General features: G+C 41.7%; 2 protein-coding genes and 1 long non-coding RNA gene across 3 annotated transcripts; 1 reads left to right on the forward strand and 2 right to left on the reverse strand.

Moving 5' to 3' along the window:
• Positions 1-1,697: 1,697 nt before the first annotated feature.
• Positions 1,698-6,977, reverse strand: LOC135565288 (uncharacterized). The gene is made up of 3 exons (XR_010461482.1): positions 2,511-6,977; positions 2,285-2,354; positions 1,698-2,076 (listed from the first exon to the last, which is right to left on the reverse strand). It is a non-coding gene; the product is annotated as an uncharacterized LOC135565288 (long non-coding RNA).
• A 4,182-nt stretch (positions 6,978-11,159) lies between these two features.
• LOC115111427 (UDP-glucuronosyltransferase 2A2-like) lies at positions 11,160-12,893 on the reverse strand. Its single transcript, XM_065011482.1, has one exon. It carries the CDS (start codon positions 12,891-12,893, stop codon positions 11,310-11,312), a length of 1,584 nt encoding a protein of 527 aa, XP_064867554.1. The 3' UTR covers positions 11,160-11,309.
• A 6,929-nt stretch (positions 12,894-19,822) lies between these two features.
• On the forward strand, positions 19,823-22,433 carry LOC135565287 (general transcription factor II-I repeat domain-containing protein 2-like). Its single transcript, XM_065011488.1, has 2 exons — positions 19,823-21,803; positions 21,984-22,433. The coding sequence occupies exon 1, from the start codon at positions 20,462-20,464 to the stop codon at positions 21,788-21,790; it is 1,329 nt and encodes a 442-aa protein (XP_064867560.1). The 5' UTR covers positions 19,823-20,461; the 3' UTR covers positions 21,791-21,803; positions 21,984-22,433.
• Positions 22,434-22,645: the final 212 nt, after the last annotated feature.

Here is a 22,645-nt window from a genome sequence, read left to right on the forward strand (position 1 = left end):
AGTTCAGAGCCTAGCTATGAACCTCAGCTATCATAACCAGTTCTATCAATTTCAAAACCGTTTGAATGACGTAAATGAAGCCTATGGATTGAGTAGAATATAATATACAGTTGTCGGAAGTTTACATATACCATAGCCAAATATATTTACTCAGATTTTCACAATTCCTGACATTTAATCCTTGTAAAAAAGGCCCTGTTTTAGCTCAGTTAGGATCACCACTTTATTTTAAGAATGTGAAATGTCAGAATAATAGTAGAGAGAATTATTTCAGCTTTTATTTATTTCATCACATTCCCAGTGGGTCTGACGTTTACATACACTCAATTAGTATTTGTTAGGAATTGCCTTTAAATTGTTTAACTTGGGTCAAACGTTTAAGGTAGCCTTCCACAAGCTTCCCACAATAATTTGGGGGAATTTTGACCCATTCCTCCTGACAGAGCTGGTGTAACTGAGTCAGGTTTGTAGGCCTCCTTGCTCGCACTCGCTTTTTCAGTCCTGTCCACAAATTTTCTATAGGATTGAGGTCAGGGCTTTGTGATGGCCACTCCAATACCTTGACTTTGTTGTCCTTAAGCCATTTTGCCACAACTTTGGAAGTATGCTTTGAGTCACTGTCAATTTGGAAGACCGATTTGCGACCAAATTTTAACTTCCTAACTGATGTCTTGAGATGTTGCTTCAATATATCCACATAATTTTCCTTTCCTCATAATGCTATCTATTTTGTAAAGTGCACTAGTCCCCCCTGCAGCAAAGCACCCCCACAACATGATGCTGCCACCCCGTGCTTCAAGGTTGGGAAGGTGTTCTTTGGCTTGCAAGCCTCCCCCTTTTTCCTCCAAACATAACGAGGGTCATTATTGCCAAACAGTTCTATTTTTGTTTCATCAGACCAGAGAACATTTCTACAAAAAGTAATATCTTTGTCCCCATGTGCAGTTGCAAACCGTAGTCTGGCTTTTTTATGGCTGTTTTGGAGCAGTGGCTTCTTCCTTGCTGAGCGGCCTTTCAGGTTGTGTCGATAGAGGACTCGTTTTACTGTAGATATAGATATTTTGTACCTGTTTCCTCCAGCATCACAAAACTTTTTTTTTTAAGTTCACAAAACTTTTAGCAACAAAGTATGTTTATCTCTAGGATACAGAACGAGTCTCCTTCCTGAGCGGTATGATGGCCGTGTGGTCCCATGGTGTTTATACTTGCGTACTATTGTTTTTACAGATGAACATGGTACCTTCAGGCATTTGGAAATTGCTCCCAAGGATGAGCCAGACATGTGAAGGTCTACAATTATTTTTCTGAGGTCTTGGCTGATTTCTTTTGATTTTCCCATGATGTCAAGCAAAGAGGCACTGAGTTTGAAGGTAGGCCTTGAAATACATCCACAAGTACACCTCCAATTGACTCATATTATGTAAATGAGCATTTCAGAAGCTTCTAAAGCCATGACATCATTTTCTGGAATTTTCCAAGCTGTTTAACTAGTTAAGGCTCATTTGTAATTCATATATACAGAAATATATATATTTTTTTAACTGTACACTACACGTCCTATGCATCATGTAAATACTCCAAAACCGGTTCATCTCAATATCTAATTTCCTTCATCCGTATTGATCTGATGAACACAGGATAGGTGTAGTATTTCATCAAATGAGACTTAATTTCAACCAGAAGAGAATGTGAAACTCTTTATTGAAAAAAGTTAATTATCCAAGTGTTATAAATACATGCATTATAAATATTAGAATTGTGATATTATGAATACAAGTTCAATCTTTACTTCAATATGTTGTGCATTATAAAAACAGAGGAAGAAAGAGGTGGCGAGAGAGGTGTAAAAGACAGAAAGGGAAAGAGGTAAGGACATAGGAGTAGGGAAAGCAGCATGTGTTTAATGAATCACAGTGCTATCCTAATATTCTCTCAGCTCATCACAATTACACAAGTGTCTCTAGTGATCTCCTAACCAGCCTTGGGCTCCCAGTCAGCCTGAAGGTTATCTTAATAGCGGGTGAGGTGGCGATGATGGGACTGGGGGTTGGTATCCTCTCTCACATCAAAACATACCTGCAGACGAGAGACAGATGGCGAGATATAATTTTAAAAAACACAAGACTTAAACATGCTAACACTGTCAGTCATCAATCATCAGAAGGTGAAATGCAAAACTGACCTTGGATCATTAAATCTGGGACTACTGCATCTCTATCTGTATTTCAATGTAAAGCATATCTTTAATAATACTTCCTGTTGACCTGACCAAGTGACAGCTCACCTCTGATCATGCTGTGCCCTCTATGTAGCCAGTTCAGATGCAGGAGGGGTTCACCGACAGCTGCTATAACCTAGAGGATTTCGGGAGAAGGGGAGAGATGGATGTGTGTGTGGCCTCACCTGGTGTCCACACTAAGTGGCTGCAGTGTACTCTATGCTGAAAAACATGAACGGACACACGAGGACTAACAATGTAGAGTAGTTCTATAAATAATTAAGTGTCTTACTGTTCTCCATGGTTGGCCCTCTTTCCTTTTCTTTGAAGATGGAAGGAGCCACAGCTATACTCCTGAGCCTGCTTACTGCACAACATAATCAATCAGGTGTGGGTTATAGGGTGTCTAATTGTTCTGCATTTTTCGATATGGGTGACTTAAAATAGCCTGTTTTGTTTTTGTACATATATCACACCCTTACCTAAACAGCACCCTCACCTAATAAGTAGAAATCAAAGTGATAGAAAATGGGAATTGAATAACTGCAGTTGGCATAGCTAAGTAAAGGGAAGAATCATCTTATTGCAATGTGGATGGCTCTTAGAAGAGCCTTTGGTTGTGCATAGTCTAGTCTATGGTGTTGCCATGGAACAGCAAACTCTTCGAAGAAGTAGGAGGTGAAGATCTCCTGCACACGGAATACCTGTCTTGCTGCGTTGTTGTACCCCATTCTTGAAACATCCTGCAGAGCAGGAGACTTCTACTCTGGCACACAGCGGTGAGCTGCAGATCCCCTCCTGTTCCTCATGTCCATGCTCATGAAGGACATAGGTAGTCATTACACGCCTGAATTCCTCCAGGAGGCAGTCCCAGATGACACTGGTCACCCAATCTTGCAGTGCCCTACATGGTAACTTGGATCATATGATCCAAGATGGTGTAGAATTCAGACGTCTTTGTCTTGTCTCGTCCCATGTATATGTCTTTTTATATATTTTTCTTTGCATTCTTTTAAATATTTTTCCTAAACCTCAACTTCAAATTACTATCCTGCAAGCCGCCTCACCCAATGTGGTGTGGATCTGTTTTTTTTCTTAAGTATTTCTATTTACCGAACTGGAATACCTCAACTGAAGCTAGTTAGCTAACTAGCTACCAGCTTTCAGCCAGGTAACCACTGCTAGCGGTCATCAGCTAACCTTTAGCAACGTGTTTCAAACCAGAGCATACCGGACCTATTTTTCTCCCCATATCCTTGGATTCCTACTGCAAACTCTGAACCTTTTCATCTGGATCATTGCAGCTAGCTAACCGCAACCCGGGTTGACTACTCCTGGCTAACGTTTCCGTCCCGGAGCTAGCACCAACTAGCCTGGAGCTAGGCCATGCTAGACCCATCTCCCGGCTAAGGCTCCTGGGCTACTCCTGAAGCCCACTCCTCGGCTACAATATCCGGACCCCTTCTACTGCCGGTACGGGGCACGGAACCCTGCCAATCCTTCACGACTGGAATACCGACATAATCTGCCCGAGGATCCCAACAGGCCCCTCAGGTGCGACGTCCCGTGAAGGCCCATTCTGCTAACTGTGGCCTGCTAGCTATCTAGAGCATATTGGACTGTTAACTGAGCCATCGGCCAGTTTCTTGGACCACTATACCCATTTTGCCAATTGAACTTGGACCCCTCTGCTACTTGTGGAGCCCTACTAATTCCACGACGTCACCGCACAAGGAGGCAAAAACAGACTTTCCCCCATTGCGACGTCCATATAAGGCCCTTATGCTAGCTTGCTATCCCCGGCCTGCTAACTGTCTGAATCGCCGTGTCCCCAGACAGCCCAACCACTCACTGGACCCATACGATCACTTGGCTACGCATGCCTCTCCCTAATATCAATATGCCTTGTCCATTACTGTCCTGGTTAGTGATACCTGTCTTATTTCACTGTAGAGCCTCTAGCCCTGCTCAATATGCCTTAACCAACCATGTTGTTCCACCTCCCACATATACGATGACATCACCTGGTTTAAACGTCTCTAGAGACTATATCTCTCTCATCATTACTCAATGCCTAGGTTTACCTCCAATGTACTCTTCCTACCATACCTTTGTCTGTACATTATGCCTTGAATCTATGCTATCGTGCCCAGAAACCTGCTCCCTTTACTCTCCGTTCCGAACGTGCTAGACGGACAGTTCTTATAGCCTTTAGCCGTACCCTTATTCTACTGTTCCTCTGGTGATGTAGAGGTTAATCCAGGACCTGCAGTGCCGAGCTCCACTCCAACTCCCCAGGTGCTCTCATTTGTTGACTTCTGTAACCGTAAAAGCCTTGGTTTCATGCATGTTCACATTAGAAGCCTACTCCCTACGTTTGCTTTATTCACTGCTTTGGCACATTCTGCCAACCTGGATGTCTTAGCAGTGTCTGAATCCTGGCTTAGGAAAACCACCAAAACCCCTGAAATTTCCATCCCTAACTATAACATTTTCCTCCAAGATAGAACTGCCAAAGGGGGCGGTGTTGCAATCTACTGCAGAGATAGAACTCTGCAGGCAATCTTACCATCCAGGTCTGTACCAAAACAATTCGAGCTTCTATTTCTAAAAATGCACCTTTCCAGAAACAAGTCTCTCACCGTTGCTATAGACCACCCTCTGCCCCCAGCTGTGCCCTGGACACCATATGTAAATTTATTTCCCCCCCCATCTATCTTGAGCTCGTGCTGCTAGATGACCTAAACTGGGATATGCTTAACACCCCGGCCATCCTACAATCTAAGTTTGATGCCCTCAATCTCACACAAGTTATCAATGAACCTACCAGGTACAACCCCAAATCCGGAAACATGGGCACCCTCATAGATATCATCCTAACTAACTTGCCCTCCAAATACACTGTTTTCAACCAAGATCTCAGCGATCGCTGCCTCATTGCCTACATCCATAGTGGGTCTGCAGTCAAACGACCACCCCTCATCACTGTCAAACGCTCCCTAAAACACTTCAGCGAACAGGCGTTTCTAATCGACCTGGCCGGGGTATCCTGGAATGACATTGACCTCATCCTGTCAGTAGAGGATGCCTGGTTATTCTTTAAAAGTGCCTTCCTCAGCATCTTAAATAAGCATGCTCCATTCAAAAAATGTAGAACCAGGAATAGATTTAGCTCTTGGTTCACTCCAGACCTGTCTGCCCTTGACCAGCACAAAAACATCCTGTGGCGTTCTGCATTAGCATCGAATAGCCCCCGTGATATGCACATTTTCAGTGAAGTTAAGAACCAATATACACAGGCAGTTTACACCTTTATTTAATCTTTAACTAGGTAAGTCAGTTAATTAAGATAATTCTTATTTTCAATGACGGCCTAGGAACGGTGGGTTAACTTGCTTTGTTCAGGGGCAGAACGACAGATTTTTACCTTGTCAGTTCAGGGATTCAATCTTGCAACTTTACGGTTAACTAGTCCAACGCTCTAACCACCTGCCTCACGAGGAGCCCGCCTGTTATGCGAATGCAGTAAGAAGCCAAGGTAAGTTGCTAGCTAGCATTAAACTTAATCAATCATAATCACTAGTTATAACTACACATGGTTGATCATATTACTAGTTTATCTAGCGTGTCCTGCGTTGCATATAATCGATGCAGTGCGCATTTGCGAAAAAGGACTGTCGTTGCTCCAACGTGTACCTAACCATAAACACCAATGACATTCTTAAAATCAAGACACGGAAGTATATATTTTTAAACCTGCATATTTAGCTAAAAGAAATCCAGGTTAGCAGGCAATATTAACCAGGTGAAATTGTGTCACTTCTCTTGCGTTCATTGCACGCAGAGTCAGGGTATATGCAACAGTTTGGGCCGCCTGGCTCATTGAATTCATTTGCCAGAATGTTACACAATTATGACATAACATTGAAGGTTGTGCAATGTAACAGGAATATTTAGACTTAGGGATAAAATACGGAACGGTTCCGTATTTCACTGAAAGAATAAACGTCTTGTTTTGGAGATGATAGTTTCCGGTTTCGACCATATGACCTAAGGCTCGCATTTGTGTGTTATGTTATAATTAAGTCTATTATTTGATAGAGTGATGGTAGGCAGCAGCAGGCTCATAAGCATTCAAACAGCACTTTCGTGCGTTTTGCAAACAGCTCTGCTGTTTGACTTCAAGCCTATCAACTCCCGATATTAGGCTGGTGTAACCATGTGAAATGGCTTGCTAGTTAGCAGGGTGCGCGCTAATAGCGTTTCAAATGTCACTCGCTCTGAGACTTGGAGTGGTTGGTCTCCTTGCTCTGCATTGGTAACGCTGCTTCGAGGGTGGCTGTTGTCGTTGTGTTCCTGGTTCGAGCCCAGGTAGGGGTGAGGAGAGGGACAGAAGCTATACTGTTACACTGGCAATACTAAAAGTGCCTATAAGATCATCCAATAGTCAAAGGTACATGAAATACAAATCGTATAGAGAGAAATGGTCCTATAATAACTACAACCTAAAACGTCTTACCTGGGATTATTAAAAGGAACCACCAGCTTTCATATGTTCTGAGCAAGGAACTTAAACGGTCGCTTACTTACATGGCACATATTGCACTTTTACTTCTCCAACAACTTTATTGATGTATTATATTAAGTTAAAATAAGTGTTCATTCAGTATTATTGTAATTATTACAAACACATTTTTTATATATATATATATATAAAATCGGCATCGTTTTTTTTTTTGTAATCGGTATCGGCGGTCAAAAATCATAATCGGTCGACCTCTAATATAGATTATGTATTGTATGTTTGTTTATTCCATGTGTGTAACTGGTTTCTTCTTCCTCCTCCTCTGAGGAGTAGTAGGAAGGATCGGAGGACCAAAATACAGCGTGGTATGTATCCATAATGTGATTTAATGGAAAATGAATACAAAATACAAAAGAATAAGAGAATCAAAATGAAAACCGAAACATAATCACCCACAACTCAAGGGTGAAAACAGGCTACCTAAGTATGGTTCTCAATCAGGGACAATGATAGACAGCTGCTCTGATTGAGAACCATACCAGGTCAAACACAGAAATGCCAAATCATAGAAAAAAGAACAGACTGCCCACCCCAACTCACGCCCTGACCATACTAAAACAAAGACAAAACAAAGGAACTAAGGTCAAAACGTGACAATGTGTAACTCTGTGTTATTGTATGTGTCGAACTGCTTTGCTTTATCTTGACCAGGTCGCAGTTGCAAATGAGAACTTGTTCTCAACTAGCCTACCTGGTTAAATAAAGGTGAAATAAAATAAAAAAACTAGGTAATCGTTTTGAAATAATCTCTAGTTACAAGGTATCTGTAGGAATATGGAAGATAATGTAATTATTAGACTTTTACATCACCAGGTAATTGTGGATTACTAAAGTATAATATCCCTTATAACAAATCATGATAACATTGGACAGATAGATGCATGTGCATGTGACAATTACAGGATCATATCAAGGATAGCATCACAAATGAATACATAAATACCACCTGAAACTTGATATTTGATCATTTGAATCAGCAGTGCAGTGCTAAGGCAAAACAAAAATGCACACCAAAAACAAAAATGTGCACCCCTTTGAGTCCCCTGGACCAGGACTGAGAACCACTGCTCTTCAGTGGGACCTTATTCATCTGTAGACAGGCTTTCATAGCTCTCTTTATCTGAGGACAGAGAATCTCTCAAGAAACAGACTTCACTATACTCAAATTACACCACTCTGAATATTATGTTTTTTAATATCTCCTTCTCACTTCTAGGGACTGGAACTACACAAGTACCTGCCCTAATCCAGAATAGTTTACTCTCTCACTTTGACAGTTGGGGCTGCTATCCTTTCACCCTCCCCCTAAATGGTTGTTAGCTAGTTACCTACAAATGCATTTGGAGTTTTTACAGTGATAAATACATCAAAACAGCTAGCCAATTAAGTAGCTGGGGATATTTCATTCACTTAGCTAGCCATCTATTCAGTATGTAAAGTTGGTTAGATCGCTAGCTAGCACATTTAGCAGCTAATTAGAGTTAGCCTGTACTGTAGCTAGCTAGTTAATAACACATGTTTTTTTTTTTACATTTTCGAAATGTATTTACTTACTGTAATGCTCCGGGTGTCGTGGGTGTGGAGTCAAATGCAGGAGACAGAGTTCAATGCTGTGCGTCTTTTAATAGCACCAACGCACCACAGGGTGCTCAAAAGTTACGTTCCCAACCACAGGGAATCAAAAATGTACACTGGAAAAATCACGACCAGGCACTAACACGTACCTCTACACCAGAGCCGAAGGTTACATAAAAAATAATCCCGCACAACAACCAGGCGGGCCGGCTGTCTAATAAAGACAAACTAATTAAACATGAACAGGTGCTACCACTAAACATACAGGGAGGGGGAGGAAAAAACAATCAGTGGCAGCTAATAGGCCGGTGACGACGACCGCCGAGGGCCACCCGCCCGGGAAGGGGAAACACCCTCGGTCGGACCCGTGACACTTACATAGGTTCTCCCAGCCATGTGGACAATTGGAAACAGGAAAGTAAAGTTTGTTTTGTCACCAGAGCGTTTTAGAGCATATTACTATTGAACTATTTACCCATTTAATAACCAGACCTTCATACAAACTTGCAATGCTTGAATTCTTGACACACAATCGAACGTGCTGCCATCACGCCCTAAAGCTAGTCACAATGGGTGACCTAAGTGGCACACTGCAATTTACCGCTTGCTAGTGTACACATGCCCCGCGTGAATTGTTCATGTTACTGAACTAAATCTTAATATCCACATAATTGGGGAAATTTGATTTTACTTTTTTCCCCCTTATGTGTGTAACAATACATAGAATTCCTTGTAATGAGATATTCTGGTGCAACAATTGTAGTGTCATGGAGGCACACCTTGTTCTTATCCCTGGTCCCATTGCATATTGACAGCTACATGTATGACATCTTCTATTGTGTCCTCCTGGCTCTACCGACTGTCGTATCTGCTACTTTCCTGATTCATCTTGCAACTTGTAGATCTGTCATAGTGCCTTTGATTTGACGGCATGCACATGCGCAGTTCGGCTGGACACGATTTGTTAGACCCTATTACGTTTTCTGCTAGCTAATTGCCCATGCCATTGCCTATAGGCGTGAAAATGGATGAGTATTGGGAGAAGCAGTATGTACATATCTTCATACTAAATCAACCAGATTTTGCGCCGCTCTCTAAGCTAGAGGAGTCTGGAGAGGGATGACTATTTAAAGTGATAGAGCTTCATTTCAGCTGCTGGTCAGTGGTGAGTGAGTGGTGACATGGACCCAGTGTTGCCAACTCCTCAGTAAGGAAAGTAGCTATTGGCAGTCTTAAAAGTCACTAGAAGTCGCTAAATGACGTCATCGCCAATTTGCATAATTTACCATGTAATTGTGATGGAAGCTGTAGGAGAGAGGAATAACATTGTGGGAGAGACAAAGTGAGTAAAAAACAACCTAAATATGTTTAGAACTACAAATGAACTTTCTTCTGTCGATTCTTGATTTTTTTAATGTCACAATTCCAATCCTCCTCCTTTATCTGGGCTTGGGACTGGCAAAAGTGACCCAAAAGAGACACTTTGGCGGAGTTACTTAGTTTTTTATTTAATTTATGTTTTTTATTTTATTTTTGTTAATTTGGTTTGGTTTTTAATCTTATGGTCCACTTAGGAGCCTACAACAAGTCACAGTTAAACATGAACATTTTTAACCGTAGTATTTTTTACATTTTTTTGTATACAATCTAAATGGACCAAAAAGAGACAATAGAAAAAACTGTCAATAGAGCAATGAGAGAAAATGATGGTAACTAGTCTGGCCCTAATTCAAGTAAAAACATTTTTTTATGTAACCCAGGGCGGGATCAGCCAGCAGCAGCTTCCCGCATGCGCGATTCATTTGCAGTCTGGACGCGGAGGGGTGAACATCTCCTGCTCTGACTGCACCTGTGAGGGACTGCTGCGCCAGGACTGGGCCGCCTGTGAGTGCTTTGGGACGGGGGTGGGGCCCCGGCAGCACCCGCTGCTCGTTGAGAAGAGTAAGAACGATACATGCGTTCATGTAAAAGTCTCCAATAACACCAGTAAAAGTCACTAGATTTGTCGCTAGTCGCTTTTTTGAAAACGTGTCGCTAGCGGGGTCTAGCGAGAAAGTCGCTAAGTTGGCAACACTGCATGGACCCAATGCTCAGCAGGCCACATAGCCTACCATGTGGACCAGTATGTGGTCTACTGAGCATATTAGGTTAAAAAAAGTGAGATAGCGACCTCAGGTTCATAGAGCTAAATAATTTAATAATAATGTATGAATTTAAATTATTTTCTATTTTTACTCAAGTGATTTGTGTGCAGCAACCCTGCATTCGATTGAAGTTATATTGATTTGGGTTGCTATAAATCAGTAACAAAATTGTCGTAGAAGGTTTTACAAGCTTTAGCCTACCTACGAGCTTAACTACAGCTCTTTGCCTCAGTCCCTTAACTCTTTGTTTACCTATACCTTTACTTACCTCTGCCTTTCCTAAACTTTGAGAGAAGCTACGCAGAGCTAAAGGAAGAGCTGAAGCTGAGATGCAGCATCCTGCTAAACCACATCTGGTACCATGGACACATCCCCTGGGAGGTGAGGTTATGCTCGTGGGCTCTGGACACACAAACACAGGCATACACACATGCACACATGCACGTTGCACACACGGCCCTTTGGCCTTGTTATACAAATGTAATAACTATTTGTAATCAGATCCAGGAGTTTTATCAGCTCTTGTCACCTATCAGAGAGACCTCTGTCTCTCTCTCTCTCTCTCTCTCTCTCTCTCTCTCTCTCTCTCTCTTCTCTCTCTCTCTCTCTCTCTCTTAAAAAATGGAATGCAAAGATATATTGCCAAAAGTAACCAACTGTATTGTTTCAAATACCCACATTAAGGAGTGTGACCATCTTATTGATGGTAGGAAGAATACCATCAAAACATATTTAGAATATTTTATCAATGATGATTTGATAACATATTAATATTCATTAATACATATCATTCATGTTTCACTTTCCTCCTACAAGACACCTTATGCCACAAAAACCTTACAGCTAAAGTGCTAACCAGCATTATGAGCAACACAATGGCCAGTAGCGTTGCTACGACGTCAACAGAGTGGTAGGTGAACCAGGACATCTTATAAGACTCTGTCCTCAGATGTGCCGCTCCTTTGTTCCTCATGACAAACTCAATCCAGAACATGGCGCGGTCCAGTGGTTTCATGGGCTGGTCCCTGTGCAGCCTGGATAGCCTCTGCATGTTCTCCCTGTAGGTCGGCTCATAGAGAACAGCCTTCACTGCCTCCAGGAAGATGTCTCTGTCTACGGTGGCGATGTCCACTATTTTAGCCACTCCCTTAGCCCTCATCCTATTGAGGTTGTCTTGCTGGTCGAAGACCAATGGGAGGCCGACAATAGGGACACCATGGTAGATGGCCTCCTGGACTCCATTGGTTCCACCGTGGGCAACAAAGGCTCGGGTCTTGGGGTGTCCAAGGAGGTCGTTCTGGGGGAGCCAATCCACTAGTAAGGTGTTGTTGCCCACAGAGGTGGGCCTCTTCCCAGTGTGCCTCCAGACGATCCTCTGAGGCAGTTTGGCGAAAGCTGCTGCGATGTCCTCAGCGATGTCCTCAGGAAGTTGTCCCACCAAGGTCCCCAGGGACATCATGATGACCCCATGGTCCCCAGACTTCTGGACAAAGTCCTCCATGTCCTGAGGAAGCGGCTTCGAGGGCTTGCACTGGAAACCGCCCATGTAGACCACGTTTGGCATGGTGGGCCGTGGAAACTCAAAGGTAAAGTCATTCCTCATGAGCCATATGTCTGCTGCCTGGAACAATGACATGTAGTGAACGTCAGGGCCGAAGTAACGATGGACGAACGGAATGTAGTTAGGGTCTATGACGTATGCAATTTGAAACCTTGTAAAAAGATAAAACAGAACATTTATGACTCTCTCTTGAAAAGTCATTTTGTCTGTCAACAGTGCTCCTGGCAATGGGACATATGAGAGAGGCGAGGGGGCTATGGCAAAGTGACCCTCGCCCTGAACTGTCCATCGGACATTGAAGACGAGAGGAAGACCAATGCGATGAGCCAGAAACACGCCCCCACCAATGGCAGGATCCGTCAAAACCAGGTCAAATTTTGCATCGCGAAGTGAATGCATTAGTTCGGCATCTTCGAATATCATAGTCATCATTACAACCAATTCCTTGTGTAACTCATAGAACTGCTTCACCACCTCAAGCTCCAGACTCATACGAGACCAGAAACCTCCGCCCTCCCTTTGGATCTGCAATTGTCTGGTCACAAACAAACTAAAGACCTCCTCAACAAATCCACCACCAGATACTGGGATGGTAATGCACGAGTAGTGAGGGGATTTCTCATTGATGTACCAGTTGGTGGTTGGACGAATCACTGTGATGCTATGGCCTCTGGAGTGCAGCTCTTCGATGAGGACTTTCATATTCACCCAGTGGCTTCCATCCAATGGGAAGACCAGCACGTTCCCCCCATAGACAGTGGTAAGAGAGAAGAGCAGAACAGCAACCGTGACCAGGGCTGGTTGATGCATCTCTTAGGTGAATCCTTTGATAAAAGATAAAAAGGAAGAATAGTTAGTTACAGAGCAACTCCATCTCTTATATCCTCATAAATAGGTTTTTAATTACATTAACATTTTAGTCACTAAGCAGACACTCTTATTCAGAGTGACTTACAAGTAGTGCATTAGTGCATTCATCTTAAGATAGCTGGATGACACAATCACATATCACAGTTGTAGAAAGTACTTTTTCAGTCAATAAAGTAGTTGTTGTCAGTGCTAGTGCTAGTAGAAAAATACAAATTTTCTCTGTTGATCAATAATTTACTGTGTTAATCTTATGTTAATCATGTACAGTGCCTTCAGAAAGTATTCACACCCCTTGACTTTTTTCAGATTTTGTTGTGTTACAGCCTGAATTTAAAATGAATTCAATTGAGATTTTGTGTCACTGTCCTGCACACAATACCCCGTAATGTCAAAGTGCAATTATGTTTTTAGACATTTTTACAAATTCAGAAAACATTTTAAGCTGAAATGTCATAAGTCAATAAGTGTTCAACCCCTTTGTCTAAATAAGTTCAGGGGTAAAGATTAGCATAATAACAAGTTAAATCAGAAGATGTATAGACTCACTCTGTGTGCAATAAGTGTTTAACATAATTTTTTATGACTGTCATCTCTGTACCCCACACATACAATTATCTGTAAGGTCCCTTAGTCGAGCAGTGAATTTCAAACACAGATTCAACCACGAAGACCAGGGAGGTTTTCCAATGCCTCGCATGGAAGGGACTTGAAAATGGCTGTCTAGCAATGATCAACAACCAACGTGACAGAGCTTGAAGAATTGACAAAAGAATAATGTGCAAATATTGTAAAATCCAGGTGTGCAAAGCTCTTAGAGATTTACCCAGAAAGACTCACAGCTGTAATCGTTGCCAAAGGTGATTCTAACATGTATTCACTCAGGGGTGTGAATACTTATGTAAATAGTATATTTCTTAATTTTATTTTAAATAAATGTCTAAAAATGTCTAAAAACACGTTTTATATTTGTCATTATGGGGTAATGTGTGTAGATGGGTGAGAAAGAAAATATAGTTAATCAATTTTGAATTCAAATGTTAGGGGCATGAATACTTTCTGAAGGCGCTGTACAGTATATACATATGAAGTGGGTAAAATAGTATGCAGACATTATTAAAGTGACCATTGTTTAATGTCTATGTACATAGACATGAACCTCTAAATGCGGCCTCAAGATATGCGGTTTCCAGTTTGCACAAAGTCCAGTGTAGTTCCTTGTGAGCTGTCACAGTGTCGGCTTGGGGGTAAATATACACGGCCGTGACGATGACCGAAGAAATTATCTCAGAAGGTAATGCAGTCAGGATTTGATGGTGATGTATTCCAGATTGAGAGAACAAATGGACTTGAGTTCCTCTACTGCACGTTTTACCACAATCACACCATGAGTAGTGAATCATGAAACATACCACCTTTCTTTTTCCCGGAGAGTTCTTTCTTCACATATCACAGTCCTAGTAAGTAAAATTTTCCTCAATAAAGTAGCTATCAGCAAAGTCAGAGCTAGTAAGGGGGAAAGAGTCAGTGCGAGTGTTAGTTAACGAAAGACCATTTTTGACAACAAAAAAATGTACACAATAAAAATCTTTACACTTACTGTAAATAAGTAGTCAATGTTCAATTGAAAATGTAGAGGCACTGTGTAATGCTATGAAGTCTTCCAATGCTGTCACAATTCTCCCAGTCATTGTCAAGCCTTCAGGCACATTACTTCTAAAGTTGTGCAAGTTCTCTCTATGTCTGGTAAAGCTTGCTTGTTACGTGACACAATTGTTTCCACTGGCAAAGCCCAGATGCACCACAAAATATGTATAGGATGGGAGCTACTCTGACAACGTCTCTATAAAAACGATTCTTTTGTTTACATACCTTACAAAAAGCTTTGTTAGACCTCAATGAAAATATTCAATGAAATAAGTTAATCTAATTTGAATGGTGATGCTGAGTTTTATATGGATTTGTATAACTACAAATGTTTGTGGAGGATGCTTCTTGAGATGTTAGACATTTATGTTGTGTAAAGGCTATTGAATCTAGTCAAGTTTATAGTTCTTCTACATAAGTTTATAGGTATTCTATAATTCTCTGTAAACATAGATCGATATGAGTACCAATGGGTTAATCTGAGAATGTTGTAGGTCTGATGATGCTATGTTTTCAACACCAGATACTGAGATCAGAAACTGTTTCAACAACAGGTTTAACTATTCCGATATTCCACTACTTTAACTGTTACTTTAAACTAGATTTGATTCACATACACACTTACCACCCCCCAAAAACAGTCTGCAAGTAGCCTTAAATCCAAAGTGATGTTTGGCCAACCCCCCCTGAACAGCAGTTTGCAAACAGTGAAAGTAGTCCTATGGCTGTGGCTTTGAGCTGGAGTAACCTAATTTATGCTGCCACAACTAATCTGTGTTCTCTTGTTCAAAGTTCACAAGTTCTGACATGCAGCGTAATAACACCCCTGTAATTGCGTAAGGCTTTTATGTGTTGGATTCCTGTTATGTATTAGGAAATGGTCATTAGTTCAACATTGTTATAGTGAACTAAAATGGAAACTTAAATGGAAACTAATCATGAAAAAACTGTTTAGTTAGCTGAAATAAAATAATTAACAAATCTGTTTGAAAAACTAAAATTGGAGTTGGTCCAGGGAGTGGGTCCAAGGCTGGTCATGTGTGTCATTCTCCTAAGTACTCTATGCAGCCTACTGCAAATTTGGTTTGATATCCATGTCATTTGAATACAGTCAGAGGTGATACTATAAGTATTATGGGCCATAATTCATGGATAATACGGTCTGTTTTCAAAACACATCAGCAATGTTTCTCAGTGTCTTTATATAAATGACTGCCTGTCTGTGCACACACTTCTTATTCTGAAAAGTGTGGAAGCATCTACCTGTGAAGGGGAGTCTACATGGTGGTAGTAGTAGTAGTAGTTTAAATGCTATGAGGTTTTTAGTGTTAATTCTTAGATTTGATTTGACCATGGGAAAAATAGCTACAGTACTGCAGGGAAACAACATGCACGTTTTCTTGAACTGAGCCGTAAATATTACTTGTCAGACTTGGCCACAGGGGGGCATTCCTCTCATACAAAAGAATACAGGCTACTTAAAAGCATTCACCAGAGTTATTCTGCATAATGGTGGTTCCATGAGGACACACTACCTGCACTATTCCCACACAACACCGACAGATGCAACTGCAAGAGATGTATCAATTTACACCCCCAATAGGGTTGTTGTGCAAATTACTTTCATATTTCACAGGGAGTTTCCAGGATTGTGATGCAGATTTGTCAGACAGTGATGTGGTAATATACTGTACATCGTTGACATGATATGAAAGCACATAATTAACTGAGTTTTGGTGCCAGTCACTGTTCTTCTTATTCCTTTTTTGGAAGAAAGATATATATATTTGTAAATCTTTGTCTGTGTCTTTGTGTGTGCGTGGGTGGGAATTACAGGGAGAATTTGCGTTGGCATTTAGGGGAACTAATGACAAAGGTTAGGATAATTTACTGTTGCGCCTTCTTCACCACACTGTCTGTAAGAATGGACCATTTCAGATTGTCAGTGATGTGCATGCCGAGGAACATGAAGCTTTTCACCATCTCCACTACGGGTCCTGTTGATGTGGATGGGAGTGTGCTCCCTCTGCTGTCTCCTGAAGTCCACGATCAGCTCCTTCGTTTTGTTGACATTGAAGGAGGTGTTATTTGTCTGGCACCACTCCACCATGGTCTTAACCTCTTCCCCGTAGGCTGTCTTGTCGTTACAGTAAATGTAGCCTCAAGATATGCGGTTTCCAGTTTGCACAAAGTCCAGTGTAGTTCCTTGTGAGCCGTCACAGTGTCGGCTTGGGGTTAATATACACGGCCGTGACGATGACCGAAGAAATGATCTCAGAAGGTAATGCAGTCAGCATTTGATGGTGATGTATTCCAGATTGGGAGAACAAATGGACTTGAGTTCCTCTACTGCACGTTTTACCACAATCACACCATGAGTAGTGAATCATGAAACATACACCTCCACCTTTCTTTTTCCCGGAGAGTTCTTTCTTCACATATCACAGTCCTAGTAAGTACGTATGGAACAGTAGTGGAGAGGGTAGCAAGTTTTAAGTTCCTCGGCATACACATCACAGACAAACTGAATTGGTCCACTCACACAGACAGCATCGTGAAGAAGGCGCAGCAGCGCCTCTTCAACCTCAGGAGGCTGAAGAAATTTGGCTTGTCACCAAAAGCACTCACAAACTTCTACAGATGCACAATCGAGAGCATCCTGGCGGGCTGTATCACCGCCTGGTACGGCAACTGCTCCGCCCTCAACCGTAAGGCTCTCCAGAGGGTAGTGAGGTCTGCACAATGCATCACCGGGGGCAAACTACCTGCCCTCCAGGACACCTACACCACCCGATGTTACAGGAAGGCCATAAAGATCATCAAGGACATCAACCACCCGAGCCACTGCCTGTTCACCCCGCTATCATCCAGAAGGCGAGGTCAGTACAGGTGCATCAAAGCTGGGACCGAGAGACTGAAAAACAGCTTCTATCTCAAGGCCATCAGACTGTTAAACAGCCACCACTAACATTGAGTGGCTGCTGCCAACACACTGACACTGACTCAACTCCAGCCACTTTAATAATGGGAATTGATGGGAAATTATGTAAATATATCACTAGCCACTTTAAACAATGCTACCTTATATAATGTTACTTACCCTACATTATTCATCTCATATGCATACGTATATAATGTACTCTATATCATCGACTGCATCCTTATGTAATACATGTATCACTAGCCACTTTAACTATGCCACTTTGTTTACATACTCATCTCATATGTATATACTGTACTCGATACCATCTACTGTATCTTGCCTATGCTGCTATGTACCATCACTCATTCATATATCCTTATGTACATATTCTTTATCCCCTTACACTGTGTATAAGACAGTAGTTTTGGAATTGTTAGTTAGATTACTTGTTGGTTATTACTGCATTGTCGGAACTAGAAGCACAAGCATTTCGCTACACTCGCATTAACATCTGCTAACCATGTGTATGTGACAAATAAAATTTGATTTGATACATTTTTCCTCAATAACGTAGCTATCAGCAAAGTCACAGCTAGTAAGGGGGAAAGAGTCAGTGCGAGTGTTAGTTAACGAAAGACAATTGACAAAAAAATGTACACAACAAAAATCTTTATACTTACTGTAAATAAGTAGTCAATGTTCAATTGAAAACGTAGAGGCACTGTGTAATGCTATGAAGTCTTCCAATGCTGTCACAATTCTCCCAGTCATTGTCAAGCCTTCAGGCACATTACTTCTAACGTTGTGCAAGTTCTCTCTTATGTCTGGTAAAGCTTGCTTGTTACGTGACACAATTGTTTCCACTGGCAAAGCCCAGATGCACCACAAAATATGTATAGGATGGGAGCTACTCTGACAACATCTCTTTAAAAACTATTATTTTGTTTACATACCTTACAAAAAGCTTTGTTAGACCTCACTGAAAAACTACAAATGTTTGTGGAGGATGCTTCTTGAGATGTTAGACATTTATGTTGTGTAAATGCTATTGAATCAAGTCAAGTTCATAGTTCTTCTATATAAGTTTATAGGTATTCTATAATTCTCTGTAAACATAGATCAATATGAGTTCCAATGGGTTAATCTGAGAACGTTGTAGGTCTGATGATGCTATGTTTTCAACACCAGATACTGAGATCAGAAACTGTTTCAACAACAGGTTTAACTATTCCGATTTTCCACTACTTTAACTGTTACTTTAAACAAGATTTTATTCACATAAACACTTGCCCAAAAAATCCCAGTCTGCAAGTAGCCTTAAATCCAAAGTGATGTTTGGCCAACCCCCCCTGAACAGCAGTTTGCAAACAGTGAAAGTAGTCCTATGGCTGTGGCTTTGAGCTGGAGTAACCTAATTTATGCTGCCACAGATAATCTGTGTTCTCTTGTTCAAAGTTCACAAGTTCTGACATGCAGCGAAATAACACCCCTGTAATTGCGTAAGGCTTTTATGTGTTAGATTCCTGTTATGTATTAGGAAATGGTCATTAGTTCAACATTGTTATAGTGAACTAAAAAGGAAACTTAAATTGAAACTAATCATGAAAAAACTGTTTAGTAAACTGAAATAAAATAATTAACAAATCTGTTTGAAAAACTAAAATTGGAATTGGTCCAGATAGTGGGTCCAAGGTTGGTCATGTGTGTCATTCTCCTAAGTACTCTATGCAGCCTACTGCAAATTTGGTTTGATATCCATGTCATTTGAATACAGTCAGATGTGATACAATAACTATTATGGGCCATAATTAATGGATATTATGGTCTGTTTTCAACACACCTTAGCAATGTTTTCAGTGTTTTTATATAAATGACTGCCTGTCTGCACACACATTTACATTTAAGTCATTTAGCAGACGCTCTGTGTAAAAGGTGTGTAACTGGCTGCAGTGAAGTCAGGCGCAGGACAGCAGAAATGGGTAACAACCGGAGTACTTTACTAAAGCAAAACACACTGTACCCAGAACGACAAAATGCGGGTCGAAATAACCCGTCGCAAACCAGTCTAGTGCACGTACACTTTACAACAAACAATACCACACAAGGACATGGGGGGAACAGAGGATAATATACACTTAGATTAATGACGATGTAAACCAGGTGTGCGGGAAAACAAGACAAAACAAATGGAAAATGAAAAGGTGGAGCAGCGATGGCTAGAAGACCGGTGACGTCGACTGCCGAACGCCGCCCGAACAAGGAGAGGGACCGTGACATTCTGTAAAGTGTGGAAGCTTCTACCTGTGAAGGAGAGTCTACATCAGTGGTCACCAAACTACGGCCCGTCAGCACATTTGGCCCGGCCCTCTGAACAATACCAGAGACGCTATCGAATTTTTTTCCTATTTGGCCTCCAGAAAAAAAATCCTAGGCCCGGCCCTGTCAAAGAGAGAACGGAATAATGGCGAAAAGGTTAGGTAAGAGAAAAATTGATTCAGAATGCAGGGTATTTAACCTGCAGTGGACAAACATTTTTTTTTTTGTTCAATGCAAAGAAAAGGCTGTTTGTCTCATCTGTCAAGAGACGGTGGCGGTATTCAAAGAATACAATCTTCGCCGACACTATGAATCCCGTCACAAAGACAAGTATGATAGCTTGCAAGGCCAAATACGAGCAGACAAACTCTCAAAGCTAAAAAGTGGACTACTATCTCAGCAGAATACATTTGTACGCCAAGCTCAGCTGAACCAGGCATCCGTTCGGGCCAGCTTTCGGGTTGCTAAACTGATAGCAAGAAGCGGTAAGCCTTTCACTGACAGTTTGTTAAGAAATGTATGGATGCTGTCGCGGAGGAGGTGTGTCCCGAGAAGAAAGATGCATTTAATGCCGTAAGTCTGTCGGCGAGTACAATCACCAGACGCGTTGAAGAAATCGGGAGTAATGTATATGCCCAGCTGCAGCAGAAGACGAAAGAATTTGACTTTTTTTTCATTAGCACTGGATGAGAGCACGGACGTGCAAGACACAGCGCAACTGCTCATTTTTATTCGTGGAGTTAGCGCAAACTTTGAGATATGCGAGGAGCTGGCAGCCCTCCAAAGTCTCAAAGGGACTACAACGGGAGAGGATATTTTTGACAAAGTGTGCCAAACCATGGAGAAGTTGGACCTGGACTGGTCAAAGCTAGCTAGCATCACGACTGACGGGGCTCCTAGCATGGTGGGCGAAACTCGCGGTCTAATAGGACGCATGAACCGGGAGTTGGAAAAAAGGGGTCTCACCGCCCCGCTACGAGTCCACTGCCTAATTCACCAGCAAGCACTGTGCTGCAAAGTGTTGAAGTGGGATTCTGTAATGAAGGTTGTGGTGTCGTGCATAAACTTCATCAGAGCAAAGGGACTTAAACACAGGCAGTTCCAAGAATTCCTGTCTGAACTGGAGTCTACGCACGGAGATGTGCTGTACTACACAGAGGTCCGATGGCTGAGCCGGGGCAGAGTTTTGAGGCGTTTTTACGAGCTGCTACCCGAAATTAACGCATTTCTTCATTTAAAAGACAAAACGGTCCCAGAGCTGATCGACCCAGAATGGAAATGGCACCTCGCATTTTTAACAGACGTGACAGAAATACTTAACAGCCTTAACTTGCAGCTACAAGGCGAGGGGAAACTCATTTGCGACATGTATTCACACATAAAAGCATTTGAGGTGAAATTAGCGCTGCTTTTGGAACAAGTGAAAAAGCGCAACTTCGTCTATCTTCCTGCTACCCAAAACCTGTCGACAGAGAACCCAGCGGTCCCGTTCCCAGCTGAAAAGTGCGTGGAAGCACTGGAAATGCTGAAGGCGGAGTTCGGTGTGCGATTCAGTGAACTACATGTACATGCAAAAGAAATCCGTCTTTTTCAGAACCCCTTTGTTGCCGATATTGATGAAGCCCAGCCTTCATATCAGTTTGAGTTGGCTGAGTTACAGAACTGTGATGTTCTGAAAGACGCATTCAAGCCCAACAGTCTCATTGACTTCTATGCCGCCCTCCCAAACGACACATATCCAAACATCAAAAAACACGCAATGAAAATGTCCACAGTTTTTGGCAGCACGTATATCTGCGAGAAAACCTTTTCTCGCATGAAACTGCTGAAAACCCCGATGAGATCAAGATTGACAGATGAACATTTGCATCAGTGCTTGAGACTGGCTGTAACTAGAATGGAACCTGATATTCAACTTCTCACCAGCCAGATGCAGGCCCACAGTTCACACTGATGAACATACATAGGTAAGCTCACTTTTCTGACTTGAATGAGTCATTCTGAGCATAAACAAATATAATCATAATAAAATCTACTGGGATAAAATCCATCTTTACAACCATACTGGTAGTGAAATGTATTGTGCTGTGTAGGTGCTGTATCACTTAGTTCAGTTTCTCAACCTGCTTCTTTTGTGGTTTTCACAGGGAAGTTGATGAGAGAGAGCTGCAAACAGCGGTGTCTACAAGCCTACTGGAACCTACAAAAGGATTATAAGGAAGGAACACAAGAACTTTAAGAGACTGCTCATATGTGTCAGAGAGATTCTGCTCTGACAACTGAGCTGAACTTTTATCTGTTAAGATTGTGCATGGCACGACAGAAAGTTAATGTTCCATGGCTTTTTTTTCTATGAAGAACCCAGAGAGAGTTATTTAGTTATTATTTATTTCCTGTTTTTTCTGTGAAGAACTCAGAGAGGGTTATTTAGTTATTATTTATTTCATTAATAGTGTTATTATTTGTTTCCTGACTTTTTTTCTGTAAAGAACCTGGAAAGGGTTATTTGGTTATGTGTGGCTTTCTGGAAAACAATAAATTTTTTAAGCTCCCCTACGATCGTCACACTTTTTCTGTTACAAACTGACACCGGCCCCCCATCAGAGAAGGGAAAAGTTATGTGGCCCTCACAGGAAAAAGTTTGGGGACCCCTGGTCTACATGGTAGTAGTAGTATAAATGCTATGAGGTTTTTAGTGTTAATTCTTAGATTTTATTTGACCATGTGAAAAATAGTTACAGTACTGCAGGGAAACAACATGCAGGTTTTCTTGAACTGAGCCTGCTCAGCAGGCCACATAGCCAACCAT

This window comes from Oncorhynchus nerka, linkage group LG27, assembly GCF_034236695.1.
Source record: "Oncorhynchus nerka isolate Pitt River linkage group LG27, Oner_Uvic_2.0, whole genome shotgun sequence".
NCBI lineage: Eukaryota > Metazoa > Chordata > Actinopteri > Salmoniformes > Salmonidae > Oncorhynchus > Oncorhynchus nerka.

Excerpts from the sequence above, each read along its gene's own strand:
- LOC115111427 (XM_065011482.1), bottom strand. The coding sequence starts at position 12,893 with ATGCATCAACCAGCCCTGGTCACGGTTGCTGTTCTGCTCTTCTCTCTT.
- LOC135565287 (XM_065011488.1), top strand. The coding sequence starts at position 20,462 with ATGTATATGCCCAGCTGCAGCAGAAGACGAAAGAATTTGACTTTTTTT.